General features: G+C 38.8%; 2 protein-coding genes and 1 non-coding gene across 8 annotated transcripts in view; 2 read left to right on the top strand and 1 right to left on the bottom strand.

Annotated features, from left to right (window-relative positions):
* The first annotated feature begins 468 nt into the window (after nt 1-468).
* On the top strand, nt 469-550 carry Trnal-aag. The gene has a single exon. It is a non-coding gene; the product is annotated as a tRNA-Leu (tRNA).
* A 1,792-nt stretch (nt 551-2,342) lies between these two features.
* On the top strand, nt 2,343-7,103 carry LOC124183472 (epoxide hydrolase 4-like). The gene is made up of 6 exons (XM_046572014.1): nt 2,343-3,104; nt 3,825-3,949; nt 4,051-4,326; nt 4,436-4,593; nt 4,737-4,991; nt 5,108-7,103. The coding sequence occupies exons 1-6, from the start codon at nt 2,895-2,897 to the stop codon at nt 5,284-5,286; spliced, it is 1,203 nt and encodes a 400-aa protein (XP_046427970.1). The 5' UTR covers nt 2,343-2,894; the 3' UTR covers nt 5,287-7,103.
* Nucleotides 7,047-16,535, bottom strand: part of LOC124183469 (organic cation transporter protein-like) — a 76,045-nt gene continuing 66,556 nt past the window's right edge. For 3 of the 6 annotated variants that reach the window (XM_046572007.1, XM_046572010.1, XM_046572011.1), the window contains 8 exons: nt 11,882-12,156; nt 10,909-11,012; nt 10,656-10,810; nt 9,887-10,055; nt 9,129-9,454; nt 7,779-8,083; nt 7,309-7,445; nt 7,047-7,217 (listed from right to left, as the gene is read on the bottom strand). In XM_046572007.1, coding sequence (XP_046427963.1) covers nt 7,145-7,217; nt 7,309-7,445; nt 7,779-8,083; nt 9,129-9,454; nt 9,887-10,055; nt 10,656-10,810; nt 10,909-11,012; nt 11,882-12,156 — 1,544 coding nt within the window. In that variant the 3' untranslated portion in view covers nt 7,047-7,144. Of the gene's footprint in view, nt 7,218-7,308; nt 7,446-7,778; nt 8,084-9,128; nt 9,455-9,886; nt 10,056-10,655; nt 10,811-10,908; nt 11,013-11,881; nt 12,157-12,522; nt 12,683-15,905; nt 16,012-16,535 lie in introns of those variants that run through there. The other 3 variants (XM_046572008.1, XM_046572005.1, XM_046572006.1) reach the window with 3 other exon arrangements.

The following is a 16,535-nucleotide window of genomic DNA, read 5'->3' as shown; positions in this document are numbered from 1 at the left end:
GACGATACCTACTGTAATCGTCCGGATATATCATGCATAAAAAAAGGATAATGTTACATATGAATCTGAATTACTTCTTTCGTTTCACATAAACTTCAGTTATATTCTCTATTACTCCACGTAATCGAGAGAATTTATTTTATTCAACACGTAAGATTCGTGGTTACCGAATCACGATTTATTAACTTACCGGTAATAAATTTTGCCATTAGTTTTCTCTTTGGTAAATAATAAATAAAGGTCGTTTGTTCGTGTAGTAAGAGAACAAAAACATGTCTTATTTGAAGTTGAACGTGAATTTTTTTTCTGTTTTCCGATCACTTTATTTCCAATCCGTGTACAGTTAACATTCCTTGCACTTTCTAAACGAAAAGCGTTAAATTCTCGAAAATACAGCAACTGTTTACCGATTTTCGAATATCGTATGACTCAAAAACTACTGTGTCTTTTTTCATTGGTCTAACATGTGGTAGCGTGGCCGAGCGGTCTAAGGCGCTGGTTTAAGGCACCAGTCTCCTCGGAGGCGTGGGTTCGAATCCCACCGCTGCCAAGTATTTTTTTTCTCCTCCCTCTTTTGCTGCCTTCTCTTCGAAATCTGACGTTCGAAATTTGAATCGAAACACGATGGATTAAATGATAGAAAAATAACGAACGGGAAATATCGAAGAAACGGATGAAAATTAACATTGAACATTGGATTTCCGTTTTCCAAAGCTACGTAAGCGCGCTGCAAGCTTTCGGTGGCGCTACCAGCTTGACAAACTACGTCGATAATGCAGCGGCATTTTTTATCGAAACTCACCACCGGGAAAGAAGAATCTTTATAATCCTATCGACGGTAAGTTGTCGAAAATTTTACTACATCATACGCGATAATACATTTGTATTTTGCTACTTATTTCAACTAAGAGTACGATGTTCTATTTCAAACTTTGTGTTTTCGGTTTTGAAACAATAAAATTTGAATCCGAAAATCTTCAAAGTATCAGAAATCATCGTCAAATGAATAATCAAATTATATGCCTCGTACGGTATTCGTGGTTTATTACTAAGGATATGGTTCTGAAAATAGATTAGAATTTATCAAATAATTAAAAATGTTGATAGGAGATTGGAGATAATCTAACAGAAAAAGAGCAATGGACGATAAAAACGTAAAATATGTATGTCATCCTTTTTGCAGTTTCAAGGAGACGATAGGCGACTATATTTGAGCTGCGAACGGAGACGACGGAGAGCAAAAGAAACGAATAAAATATGCCTGCTACGTTCCAATTAAAAACTCATATCGTAAGTCTACGTATTCGTGTTTCTATATTTTAAATGACTAAAAGGCTGAACGAGATTTTATTGTCAATATAGGGAAATGACTAAACCATTCCAAAAGTAAGTACAAATTGCATACGCTATGTTTTTCCCGTGCGGTTAAGTTAATAAGGTAACGAAAGCGAAATGGAATCGTAATAACATCGCAACCGACGTATGCACGTGAGTAGGCGCTTATTCGCAAAAAAGAAAAAATAAATAAAAATAAAGAAACAACGAAAACCCATCTATAGTTTCTCTGCGAAGTTTTCTCGTTGTAATATACAGAAATCCACGATCCATCATCTCTTACAAACTGTGATATTTTTGTTGCAATGACTTTGGTCATTGGTTTGAGTTAACTAAAAGAAGATCAAAAAGACCTTCGGCTCTCGTTACTGATGAAATGGATCCGAACGACTTGTCTCTTAATGCCAACGTCACAAATTGACCGGAAAAGCGAGCGACCATGATCCCTCTGATTGATCAACTGCACGGAGTAAAAATAAATATATATTAAAAAGAGAGACTCTGTTTCCTCCAATTTTTCCACGGAGTATGGATTCGCAGATTGGTAGATTAGCGTAATTTCTTGTACGGTGGAAAAACAGACGTTGAGATAACGAAAATCGTACGAACTATGTTTCACGATTCAAGATAACAAATCTCCGATAAGAAACAAATACTTGCGCACGTGTACGAAGAATGAATACACGAAATTTGGGCGTGTAATTCGATCGATTTTATACCTGGAATGCGATCGCGTCATTCGGACCAACGGACGAGAAACGCGTGATTATTGCAAGAGGAAAAAGAAAGAAACGATAAGGAAAGAACTAAGTAATGTTTAAACAACTATGTATAAAAACTCAAACTAATCAGCAACTGCAGATGTGCAAAATACAATATTGATGCGAAGCAGCGTACTTGTTTCTCTGATTAACTTGCGGGACACTCTGACCTTTGATCATCGTCATACCACATTTAATCGTCATGTACATACATTGCATTCCGTGAAATATCTATCGTGTTAAATTCCCAATCGCAGTTTGCTCGAATCAGTTGAAAGAGTGCACGTTATTCTCTGGGAGCTGTGAAAGTGAAACTCAGACTTGCCGTTACGGTGACCACGACATCCGCTGATTGAATCAAAAAGTGTCCAAGTGAATTGCGAACGATTTTCAAGAATAAGCCAATGCAGCGTTTTCACCACTTCTCTATAAAAGTTACCTCAGCTTACCTCGGTCGGTAAGAACCTCGACGAACATTGTCGATTCGTTCGGTCTACGACTGAAGAAATCCTAGAAAAGTGCGTCACCAGACGGTACGTAAGGATTCTGTGTACCGTTCCCATTCCTAGATGGAACCTAACCGTTAAACCGGGTTCGAAGTGTGAATAGAATCGCTAGATGGACTGTTGTCACAATTGGTTTGGTTAGTAAGGTTAGGTTAAGTCGCCGACCGAGTTGGCCAGGATTCGAGGACGCGGCACGTTTTTGATCATCTTTTTCTAGAGGAAAATTTATTTTTCTTCGATTCTTTTTCCATCACCAATCGAAGCGCAACAGTTTGGCCAGTTATCTTCGGTCATGGAGGATCTGAAAATAGTGAACATATCCGTGTGGGAAACAACGAAGCTACATTTTCTGACATTCGTTTACGGTGTTTACCTAATTGTAAAGAGGTTCATCAAGTGGGCATGGAACCCCAACCAATTCTTCGTGCTACAAGAACGCGACAATCCGCCGTTATGTTTGGTCGATAACAGCTTGGGTAAACACTCCTACGTTAAGCTTAAGGTTAGTCGAATCAGGCTTATACCTACATCTTTCATTTGTTTCACGCTAACGCTGAGGTTCGGTACCTGCAATAATCTGCACGTTGCCTGATGTGACGGTGCAATTTCATCATTAGCATTGAAAAATCGGTGTTGCGGGATCAAGCGACGGTTACGAGTAACGCCTGACCTTTGATAAAGATATCGCAAGAGAATGTACATTATTGTTACCCGCATATTTTTACACGTACAAACGAATTTATCAACAATTTTCAGAGCCGTTCGTTACGCGGTATCGTAAACCATGTTGTTCGAGGAGTTGCATTTTCTCAAAGATATTATGTACGTCGAAATAACTTTGATACACCACCCCGAGTGATCTTGATCTTGATTTATACCCGTGTGGATTTTACGGTTTCAAATACACAACGAACGACACTTGTCATTATTTACTCTTGAAGGAATTACAAACGCCGCCACGTTCTAGCAGACGCCACGCGGAGTCTAACGAGCCCTCGTTGGATCATTTCGGACGTACCGTTTGCGAGATATCGCAGTTTTAAGTGAACGAATAGCGCGAGTCGCTCGAACAGCGTTGCAGCGAGTCGCGGCGATTCGCAACGAGCGCGAAATTCGAAGTGCGATAACTCGAGAACGGTTCGGCCGAATTTCGTTGACGTGGGCTCGTTTTACTCGTGCCGACGAGAGCCGGATTGTTAAAATTGAACCTACTGAATTTCAGGGCGTCAAACTGCACTACGTCGAAGCTGGTGATCGAGACAAACCGCTTTTGCTCCTTCTTCACGGATTTCCCGACTGTTGGTTGTCATGGAGAGAACAAATTCCGGCGCTCGCCGAACACCACAGGTAAAGTACCGCGAATTTCCTTTTTATTTTAATTATAATACAAATTTTTCGAAATTTATAGAAATGTAAAAAAAAGAATGATGATTTTATCTACAATTTAGAGTCGTAGCTTTGGATCTGAAGGGTTTTGGCGACAGCGATAAACCAGCCAACAGAAGAGCCTACCGAATCGAAACCTTGCTGGACGAACTAAAGCAACTAATTCTAGCCCTAGGGGTAAAAAATTGCAGCATAATTGGCCACGACTTGGGAGGACTTCTAGGGTGGTACATGGTAGCTCTCCACGAGGAATTGGTGTACAAATTTGTCGCAATCTCGAGTCCACATCCAAATTTTTATTGGGAGGGATTCACCGGCGACAGTATCTTCAACGACAAGTAAGTGAATTTGTTATTATTCACAATGTACATAATTCGTGGCAATGATAGAAAAATTTTCAGCTACATTGTTCGTTCCGTAATTGAAAAATCGCTTCTTTTTTCTTAGATGGATTCACTTTAGTCAGCTGCCATTTTTACCGGAAATAGACGCCCTTAAAGAGGATCTCTCGATAATAACCGACACTTACAAGCATCTACAGATCAACCAGACGGACAATGAGAAGAATTACGTCGAGGCGTACAAATATTCGTTTAGCAGAAAAGGTGAACTTGCGTGGAATTCCGTAAATTTCGTACAATTTGTCAAAATCGAAACCCACGTTTTCAACTGGCTAGCTACTGAAAACAGAGAAAGTCGATTCTTCCAATTATAAAATCAGCAATCACGTAACTTGAATAATTTTCAGAGGATTGGACAGGAGCGATAAATTATTATCGCAACCTGCCGTTCGCTCGTATAAATCCAAAATCTCCGGACCAAATCCTTACCCGAACGCTGCTCATAATTGGAAACCAGGATCCAAAAGTCTCGTTAGAAAACGTAGTAAAAAGCTCGGAGCACTGCGAAAAATTTAGCCTGAAGGTGATCTGCGACGCACAACATTTTCCTCACCAGGAAAAACCGGATATCGTTAACCAAACGATCCTGAAATTCTTGATAGGTAAATCGCTCACGTCGCAGCCGATTTATTATCGGACTGATTTTTTCTTATACCGAAATTCATAGATAGTCCAAATTTCAATTGCGTCATTAACCGTGCGATTTGTCCTTTTTAAGGCACACCGTCAAGCGTCGAGAAAACAGCAAATAAAAACATCGTCTCATCGTGGCTCGGCTCCATTAGCAGCACAGTAAAGTACGGAAATCAGATGATCGATGCTGTTCATAAAAAAACCAACGGTATGGTGAATGGTCTGCCAGGTAAAATACGATACATGGGACAAACGCCGTCTTGATCTAATTTGCATTCTGTTTGATTCTCAACAATCTTCTATACCGGATGATTCGTATCGCTGGTACGATAAAAAAGGAACAAGAAAAGTGTCTGTCTTCTATAAGAACAGCAACGGGTGAAGTTGGGAATTCGATAAATATTGAAAATTTCGTAACTCCCAGAAAACTAGAAATTCGTATTATTCGACATATCGGAAATTTGGAAATTTCTCAAATATAAATTACATTCCTTTTTTTTTCGAATTTGAATCATTTCGAGAATAGCGAAAATTCTCAGTAGTTTCGTAAATATTCGACGGTATGAAACGAGTTTCAGGATTAGATAATAAAGATACGAGGTCTGGTCTCTGAACTTTCGAGTTCACTATTAAAAAGAGGAAGAAAATTAGATGGATTGGAGTGAGTAAACAAATTGGAAAGAAAATCTAATCGTCAGGATATATCGTCCAATTATGTTTACCTATAGTTATTGTAAATATATAATTATCTATTTTTACATAGATCACTTCTAGCTGTGTTTAAATACTCTGTATGAGTGTTATTTTTCGTTTCTAAGTGTTACATATTTTTCTATTCGTTTTTTCGACGTACGTGTAGAAAATCTAGGTCATTCCATTACGTTAAGTTTAAGCTCTGCGCTTGTTGAGAAGCCCCCACGATATAGTCCGCGGCCGAAATTCTCAATATACGAAACAGTCTAGCCCGTAACGGTGACGTAACAGTGACCCAAAAATCTACTTTCGTCAATTCGTCTAAACGTTTCTCGACTTAATTTTCTCAACAATTTCAACAAACTCGCTGATCGAAAGAACTTTTTTTTTCATACTTTCATTTCTAGGTAAGGGCTTTTTTCGTTCGAGAATTTCAAGTTGTGATAAAATAATGATTTGAATGACTCGCAGATACTTTGCCCGCGTCGAAGTAACCGCATTCCGTAATAAACAACGCATTCCGATGATCTGTTCGTGTTTTCTGTTTAATTTTTATCCAAAAGTTATTCGCTTGTTTTTTCTTCTTTTTGTCTTTTGTTTGTTTAAATTTTATATACAAAAAAATACCCTTATTTTCGTTAGATATGTTACAATTACCACGAGATTTGCAGCAATAATTGTTATTGTTTTAAATATATTACACGGTCGTAGTTTAGTTTTCATACCTTCAGTACTCTCCTAACTGTAATACTTGAACCATATTCTATTATTTATTTAAATAAGTTTGATGAAAATTCGTTCCTCGAGGTACCCTACAAATTACACATTCACGCGTGCCTGAATTATGCAATCATTATTGTCACATTTCCAAGGTCGACGTCGTCATTTCTTTATGTCAAATTTTTTTCTACCACCGTATCATACCCATTTCTCATCGTATTTACGTACACGTACCAGATAATCACATGACGCTCAGTAAATATTGCTCAACTTATACGCGTATAAGTATTAGGTATATAACGGATCGAAGCGAGAGAAAAACAAAGTAATTGTAATTATACAAATCTAATGCAATATATATAAATATATATATATTATACCGCATGTATATGATTGTATTTATAAAATTTATATCTCAAGAATGTTTCTGTATATATTTACATATACATATAATGCATGATGTTAAATATAAAATACACATTAAACACCGAGTTAACTAAAAATATTCTTTCCGCATAATCTTGTTGTTAAATTATTACATGCTACTGTTATTATTAACGACTTTCTACGAATACAGAGACGAATGGAGATCGATTGCGACAATGATTACGGGAATGAGGTAGTCGAAAATAGAGAGAAAAATCAAAAAAATACGGGAAATATTTATTTAAAAAAAAAAAATAAAAAAAAAAAAAAAACAGTCACTAACTCACGAGGTGTAACTCCGCATCGACTTGTTGCGTATTTCTTGACTCAGAGGATCTTTCCTTCCTGAAAAACATCTTAGAAATATTACATATCGATTGAAATCCCGCGGCAAAGCTTTGAATACGGCGAAAAAAAAGCATCCGAGTCTTAACACGCCATACTTACTTGCCGAATTTTTCACCGTCCTCGATAGTTTCCGGCAATTCGCAACCCATCGTTTCCGGCAAAAATAAGCACAAGGCTGCCGCGATCAACGGCCCTATGCCGAATAACAGAGGTGGCAGCCAGGGCTGAACGTTGTGCTGTATATTCATACGGAATAATTATTTCAAAGTAAATTTTATAAAAGAAATAATAACAATAATAATAATAATTCATTTCCGGGCTAAATATAGCTATTAACAATTTGAAAATGAAAGAAACTAGAAAGTTGCGACTCTTCAAATTTCAATCTTTCGTAAAATCACTGCAGGTTTTCACTCTCATTCTTTTTTTTTCTCCTTCTTCCGGTGACCGGATCGCCAAATCTTTCCATTATTTTTCATTCAAATGAGTTAATCTTTATTATTTTTTTTTTTTTTTTATTATTACTATTATTATTATTATCGTTATTATTATTCGATCACTTTATTTACCATGGTCGCGATGTAAGGAGCAACCATGCTGCCTATCCTAGAGGAAACGCTGGCCAAACCGAGACCCACGTTTCTGACGACAGTCGGAAATACTTCGGTGCTGTAAAGGTAAACGGTGGGAAAGCTAATCGACATCCCGACGAGACCAATCGTCGCCAGAGTGACACGAGCCGTTGAGTTTGATATGAAAACGAGAAGTAGCAAACTGAGGCCTGACAAAAGATTACCACCCATCAACACCTTTAGGCGAGAAACTCTCGAGATGAGAAACAGCACCAAAACTGTACCCGGGAGCTGCATCGAGGCTAGCGTGGTAGAAAAAGAGAAACATAGAATATGTAAAATCAAGGATTAAAAATACGGAATTAAATAGAACTGTTCACGCTCGAAATAAAACGGCCGAACAATTTTTACCAAGTTGGCAATATTTCAATTTCTTTTGCTTAATTTACCACGCGCGCGTAAAGTTTGAAAAACATTTAACTTTCTTTTTATCAAACGATGAAACGTTTTTTTTTCCGAATGCAAATTTTATGTTCTCAACGGTATTACGTGTCAAGGAATTTCATTTGCAAAATCGTATACCTACAAATCAAATGCGAAGCTGTTTACTAGACGTGAATTAATTATGTAACGAGTATAATCGAAAAAAAAAACCTACGACGAAAAACACAATCACTAGACGTAAAAATGTGACTTGAACTTGAGAAAAAACAGTTCACATCTCTCAAGAGTTAAGTATAGATAAAGTAATCTCTGCTAATGTAGAAAATTTTCATAATTTCTGCCAAGTTAATGACCTGCGTGAGTTATTGTGGAGAAACGAACTACGCGTTATAAAAGTTGAAAAAGAAGACCAAGTTAATTGTAAAATTGACCATAGATCGAAAAACCACACTGAGAAAAATTTCATCTGTTACAGTAACTGGAAGAATTCAGTGAAACAGGTATCGTTAAAAAAACTGTTTGAATATTGTTGGGATTACGAAAAACGAGGTACTTTTTTTGCTAATTGCGACGCAAAATCAGTTTGAGAGGTTTACTCTACTTTTTTAGTTAGATAAGGCTTTGACGTCAATTTATTGTCGCAATTTATTGATACCAGAGTTTCCGGTAACAGCGAGAAAACTAATTTTCATTTTCTACCTAGAACAATATTTTTCGATTGTGGTAAAAAAATGAAAATAGTTAAGGGCGGTAACCGGAACTAGAAATTTTTCTCAGTGCAAGGTTATTAAATTTATCCATGCGGTTAACAACCAGCTTGACGATCGGCTGTGCAGAGGTGTTGATTTCTGTCGCCGTATACAAGATACAATTACTTCCGTAAACTATTTGAAAAATCCTCACCAGCAGCGGCAACGTTGACAAATATATCGCCGCTGAGTGTGCCGACATATTGAGTAAGGCCAAAGAAGCAAATACCGCATGACAGCCAATTGGCGCATACGCAAAGCGTTTTGACTCGAAGATTCGGCGTTTTGAAAAGATGAACGATGCTGTACTTTTCAGTGACTGCCTGCGGATCCCTCGGATTCAAATCGTTGTACGACTCTATAGCGAGTCTAACATTTTCGTGAGGTATCTTGTTCCTTTTAGCTGCTTTCGTCAGTATCACCTCGGCCTCGTCAATCCTACCGACTGCCAACAACCATCTAGGAGACTCGGGAATTATCCTGCGAATTAAACGCGTACGTAACGAAAATGAACTACGCGTAATTCCGTCATCATTTTACCACCGTAACCCGATTCGAGAGGTCCGAATAAACGGCAAAGAAATCACTATCGCTGCGATAATAACACACTTGTGAAATCTGAAACTCGTTTCAAATTTGTATCAGATTTCACGGAACTCGACGTAACAAAGTTAGATAATCATTTGAAACGAATTGAAAGTGAAACTGCACTTTGAATCGCATGACAAATGTCAAGTCCGAAATTACATACGTCTTTCGTACAACTGAAGATTCACGTACACGTGTCGATTTTTATCATTGTCAATAAATTTTCGTTCGTCAAACATCAGCGATAACCTACGACCCCGAAGTTGTATACTTTGGCATAATCTGGTCTTCTATTCTATCCGTCGAAAAGTTAACGGCACTCACCAATAATAGGACAGCAATAATATCGGAGGTACTGATATTGCGATTTGAAAACCGTACCAGGTCCTCGTGGCGTACGATATCAGAACGTTAATCAAGTGACCGGTGATAAACGGAAGGTGGAACAAAACCGACCACATTGGCCTCCACTCGACACCGACGATTTCCATAACTGTGAAATAATTTTCGTAAATGAAAAAGGAAAGAAATCGATGTTGATTGCACAGGCCTACGAAATACGTGATAATACTTTTTTTTATTAGGTATTTGGGTATGTTGAATTAAAATATAGCGCTGATTTGTTTGTTTGCTTTTTTTTTCAACAGCACGTCGAGATTTATTTACACGCATTTTTGAACTATTTTTATGAGAAAAATAAAATAAAGTGAATACAACTCCCAGGAGTTTTAAAGAAAGTAGAAACAGATATCACAAGTTTCTTTGATTCGTCTAATCTCTCAAGTCTTCTTTTAATCTAATGCTGTTTACTTTACACCTAAACATTTAGTATTATATTTGTTTTATTTTATTTTATTTTTTTTTTTCATAAAAATAGTTCAAAAATGCATAAAACTAAATCTCGATATACTGTAAAAAAAATTAGCGGTATTTTTTAATTCAATGTACCTAATACAATAAAAAAAAAAGAAAAAAAAAAAGAAAAGCCTTATTACTTTAGAGGGAAATTAAAAGTTATATTTCGCAGGCCTGTGTTATTTCTATTCTCATTTCCTCGACTCGTTACTCGTTTGTAATTCGACTCAATACTCACTTATTACAAAACTGATCAGCATTGAACCACCGGTCGCCAATGCGGCGAGGAATTTCAACACTAAAAACAATTCGTAATACGGTGCAAAAGCGCTGGCCAATCCTGTCAGAGACAGAAGCAACACCGCGATCACCAATGGAATTTTTCTGCCTATCCTGATGATAATAAAATACGATTAAATAGATTCTTTTGTCAAATTCTTTATCTTTTCCCCGGACTATGCGACGAGTTCGATAGCAAACCACACCATTACCTGTCAGCTATAATCCCGAATGCCATGTTTCCTATCAGCACCGCGAACATGGTTACCGTCTGAGCAACGTTGGCCAATTGTTTTCTATCGCAAACCAAATCCCACTGTAAGAACAACAACGACAAAAAGAAATTTTAACTTTGCGAAGGATTGTCTGATTTTTATTCCCGATACAATCGATCTTCTGTCTTCAACGCGATGATCGATTCAAAAGGAACCCCGATTTTTCCTCCCGATTCGTATATAAGTTACGAAGTGATAATGGTATCGTATTCAGAATTCATTTCAAGTGCGAAAGTTGCTGTAAATCATGTATATTATCCCTGATTCAGACATACTTATTTCTGAGTGTATATACGTTCTGTGACACAGTGCGTAAAATTGAGTTAATCGAATGTGCGCATGCGCCAATGTTGTTTTACCGTGCTGTACGAAAATTGAACACTTTGCGCACGCTCCACGGGCTTCGAAAATCGAACTAGCCATGCAGTGGTTGGAAAAAAGACTTTGACAAGAATTTCCGCGTACGAAGTGATCAGAAGAAATTAATATTACCCGAGGGTAGCGTGAAGTTAAACCCGACATAAAGTTTCGGGAAAAACCATACAATTGGACTCAACTCCCGAGTAATCGATGATTTTTTGAAAGAAAAAAAAATCCTGATCGTTAGACAGGGTTGACTGAAACCCATATCAGCAAGCTACTCTCGTTCTCTCTCTCTTTCTCTAGGATTGTACCCCAAGGGCCAAATAAAAATCTGCTCTACTCTCCTTTCTCACTCGCTAAAGGGTCAGAAACTCATTATTAAATAAACGACCCTGTCTGTACGAATTTCTCGCTGTATACGTGAGAAGGCTAAAATAAAAAGCTCGGAAAATTATTTCTCAAAACTGACCAGAGCCTTGTTGGAAATGATTTTAAAAAGGTAGATTCTTGCTTATCATATTCTTTATCCATCTGTCTGCAATTTTACCTGCGTTATGATAGTTTCCCTAAATACGGATCTGTCGTATTTGAACGCAGTGCATTTCTCCGTGACGTTATTACCAACGTCAACTTCGCAACGCATCGACGTGTTAGCGATACTCTCTGGTGATATGCAGTTGAAAATTGGCGGAGGCGCTAAAAAAACTGTGGTGAGCTGATGCCAGGCGACTGGGAATGTAACGAGGGAAAGCGATACGGCTATAAGGATGTGCCACGGTCCGTAATGCCCCATGGCCTCCTGCACCACATCGTTCGAGGCATCTGTACAAAATATTGCAAAAGAACCGCGTGAGTGAATAATTTTCATACAATATACGGATGAACGTGACACGCGTTACTTCCAATATATAATTGCTTCGACGCATAATTGCGATAGGTTTTGTTGCAAAATATAATTTTGGCCAAACGGTGTCTTCTTTTTTTTTTTTTTTCTTTAACAATAGTCGTAGTATCGAGCATCACCTGCCGCGTGTCCGATTTGCTGATGCAATCCGAGACACGACGACTGGGTTTGAAACACGGACAAATATTACAAACGCGTGCGCCTCGCGGTAAAACATGATGAAAAAAATAATATGTCTATAGATCAAAGCTTTGCAGACGTAAAAATTAGCCGCGGATATTTACCTTTTTTTTTTATTCTCTCGGCCATTTGATGAGTTAATGATTATCCTTATCCGCTTTATTTTTCACTTATCTTTAATTTGAAAGAGGAAATAAAAAAAAAATTTATCGTCTCGTCGCGTTCAGCGGTAATAAAACCACGCGCTGTGTCCGCGCCACACTTCTGCAACTGACTGAGGCCGTAAATTTATTTTAGGAACAGACGGAATATTATCCGTTCCCCGACCTGCCGACGTTTTGAATAGGTCGTGCAATGCGTGCAGATTTCTTCGATGTCGATTATCGGTAAAAAAAAAAAGACAACTGCCGGTATCTCACCGACGGACGGTAAAAAAGAATAATTGTAGATCGTTACTTGCAGCCGGTAAAACAGTTGTATGTATTTATTTATCTCTTCCACCTCCAGCTGAGGATAACATTGGCAATGTTTGAGCTTCAACCGGTAACTAAATAAATGATGGGTAAATATTTCAAGAGAGTTTGATAATTGGTGTGAGGGTCGAGACCGCGAGGTGGAGTTCAAAGACCTTGATTCTAATCTATCCTCTTAACGATCGGCGAGGGCTACATTTATTGTTTATTTAACAGAGAAAAATACGTATGATATATGAAGACTCGTTAATCGCTCGTTAATAATGCGCGGAGCGTAAGATACTCGAACGGAAAGGAAAAAAAAAAAAGAAAGAAAGAAAAATCCAACGCGTGCGATTCTCTCTCGTTGCAACGTTTAAAAAATCTTTCACCCGTTCTGTACACTCATCAGCAGTTAAGCGAGACGGTGGCGACGATGAGGCTTTTCTGTATACGAGCCAAGTATAAATTAGTTAAAAATAAATAAACTCGAAGGGTATAAAAAGAATGTAAACCTGCAGTGTTTTTTTTTTTTACCTCTCTCTCGATACAGGAGGCGACGAAAAAAGAAAGGAAAAGCAAGAGCCGTGCGATATTACCAGCGCATCACATACGGCTGTGTTACGCCTACACAACCGTGTTATCATTATTTTACAAGGAAAAAAAATTTGGTTTAATGTACAGCAAAATATTCACGATTATTAAATTCTGTATGATTTAGTTGCAACGATTCGACCCCACCCGGTCTTCCATTTTTAAATTAATTAAGGGCCAAAAGTTACACGCCTTAAGCAGGGTATATATAAAAGGTAGAAAAACAATCTTGACTTGATTTAAAATGCATGAGAATCGTGTAACGCAAGCGAAACGATTCAAAAAATAAAAACACATGCACACATAATAATTCAGACTCTCGAGTAGTCTCGACGTCTGATATCGCGGGGCCATTATACAATGTACACGTAGCTACAGCGTATATCTACAACGAGCCGACGCATATTATTGGTAAACATTTACAAACACGCGAAGGCAAAACGAAAATTAAACTTAACGAGAAATTTTATATCGAACAGCGACTGAAATCGTTGGATTTAAATTGAAATTTTTATTCTCATCTCTCAATCGTTTTAGGTACGGTTGATACTAAATTTCACAGACCTGATACGTCGATTTTGAAAAAGTCAAAAGAAATAAAGAAATAAAAAGGCGTGTAAAAAAATTAATATGACAAATCCACTTTTCTCTTCCATATTTAGCCCTAATCGATTTCAATAAACTTTCATTTGACGCAGAAATAATGAAATTACATGAATTCCACAAATTTACCATCCCGATTCGGTAGAATCTATACCATTTGTTTATTTCTGCCTAAAATTCAAATGTAACCGAGTATTTTGCCTTTAAGATACTCGGACTTGGATAGTTTTGAGATACATGTACACGTCAGCGTGAAAATCGACCAACAAGGCGCACCCCTTTGACACGTAAGAACCAAGAAAAATATCGCGTTCTTACGTACGGTATAATACGTCGGGCGGGTTGTTCGAAAGCGTTATAAAACATCTGTTCTTCGCTAAAGTTCACAAACATTTATACATATATATATATATATATATATATATATTTATGCACAAAACGTCTGCGTCTACGTACAAAAATCTACGTAGGGAATGTGGATTTTTCCCGCTCCTCGGTCACTCGGAGAAAATGACCGAGAACTTACCGCGTGCACGATAATTTGGCGTCCACGATGTACCCTGGATCTAAGAACAATATCGCGAAGTTTTGTTGGGCGCCTGGCGTGATTAACACTCCTCGAAATCATTAATGCGCTATACCTCGGGCATATGCTCGATAGCTCAGTACCGCGGAGAGGGGAGGGGTAATTTTTGGAGAGAGAGAGAGAGAGACACTCGAAATACACACGCTATTTAACAAAAGAAGTGAAATAAAATCCTATATTTGGCAATAGCGGGGATGCAAAACAAAAAAAATATAATCCAAAAGTCGCTCATCGCGATTCTAAATATAAACAGAAAATTACGCGTAACCTACTCTATTTCTTACTCTACTGAGCTCGCGGCTCCCTGACTAAAATGTCACTCAACGATCACAAAATCTTCATACGCAATTCTGAATTTGCAAATTCGCCGTTTCTTCTCCATGGCGATTATTGCTCGAAACCGAAACTAAAACTAATTATTCGACGGTGCGCCGTCGGGCTACCGAACAGACGACGTCCTCAATCTCACCCGAGATCTCACCCGACTCGGAGCTTCGACGCTACCGCGAGCTGCCCTAAATCTAAACGTGACAACATAACTTAGCCTAAAGCTTATTTCCTACTTATCTCAACGAAACGAATCCGCAAACGTTACTATATTTCAAACGCAACCAAAACTTAATACTCAAACTTCTCGTCTCAACCGCTGCTCAACGCAACGGCAATTTCGACTATACATCACCTCAACTCGACTGAACACTATCTTAACTAAACGGCAACTTAACTAAGCGCAAGCACCACTAAATTCAACTTCAACTAAACACAAGCTCAAGGTAACACAACTCAATTTACATTTTCTTAACTAACGGGTACGGAACTCAATGCAGGCGCAACTAAACGTAACCTGAACTATACGCTATCGCAACGCATCCGAAATCAAACCTTCTCAAAATCCTCCAAAACGTTATCCTCCAATCCGAGCACTCCAATTCGGCACTTCCCAACCTACTCGAGAGGTGACACTGAAAAACCCGATAACGCGGCTCGACCCGGTACGGCGAAATTCGGCTATACTTGATTTCACAAACGAGAGAGACTCAACTAGAACCCGTGACTACTCAACTTTCTCAGGAACTCAAAACTTACTCTACTCTAACACGCGTACTCAGGCTACGGTCATCGGACAAAAGAATCGGCAAAAGAATTTCGAGTACTTCTCTACAACGCAAATCCAAAACGGCTATCCGTTACTCGGCAAGCCTTTTCGTAATTATGCTCGAAATTCAATCGCGGGGATAGAAGCAGCGCTTACCTTCTACATCCTTGCAACCCCCTTTCCATTCCCCTCGCGATTTTTGGGCAACTCCATTACTTCGCGAAACTCCCCAAAACGTGACTACTAATCACGACCGCCAGAACTAGAGTGGTTTCAAAAACCTACGACCTGCCGCAACACGGATCTCGATACGCCATCCCATACGTGACGCCATACCCACAAGAATACGCAATAATCGATCCGTCATCGATTTCGTCGATCGCGCAACTCGACGCGCACCTTCGATAGCATCGCTGCGCAGAACTTGAAGCTAGCTCGCAATCTCGTCCTCCGCGCAGCTCCGTGACGTCTTGGCGGTGAGCGTGGTGGTCCCTCGTCGCTAGTCGGTCCGTCGCAAGTTCGCTGGTAAATTTTTGGCGGGGTGAAGGGGAAGAGGCTGCGGCGCGCCGGCCGCCAGCGGAAATCGCGTCCACCTTGGATTCCAGCGATGCGGGGATCTGCGTCGGCTCCCCCTCCGCAGCCTCGACATCCTTCCTTCGCAATTGTCGCTAGTCCGCCATTTCGCAATTTCCTCGAATTCGGTGTCGACTTCTTGCCTGATGCCGTTGTAACTCGAAAAATAAAAAAAACAAAAAACCTGAAATATCTTACGCTATTCGCTAAGGT

The sequence above is a fragment of the Neodiprion fabricii genome, chromosome 5 (genome assembly GCF_021155785.1).
Source record: "Neodiprion fabricii isolate iyNeoFabr1 chromosome 5, iyNeoFabr1.1, whole genome shotgun sequence".
In the NCBI taxonomy this organism is placed as follows: Eukaryota; Metazoa; Arthropoda; class Insecta; order Hymenoptera; family Diprionidae; genus Neodiprion; species Neodiprion fabricii.
The sequence above is the reverse complement of the archived record's forward strand: the minus strand, read 5'-3'. Positions and strand labels throughout refer to the sequence as shown.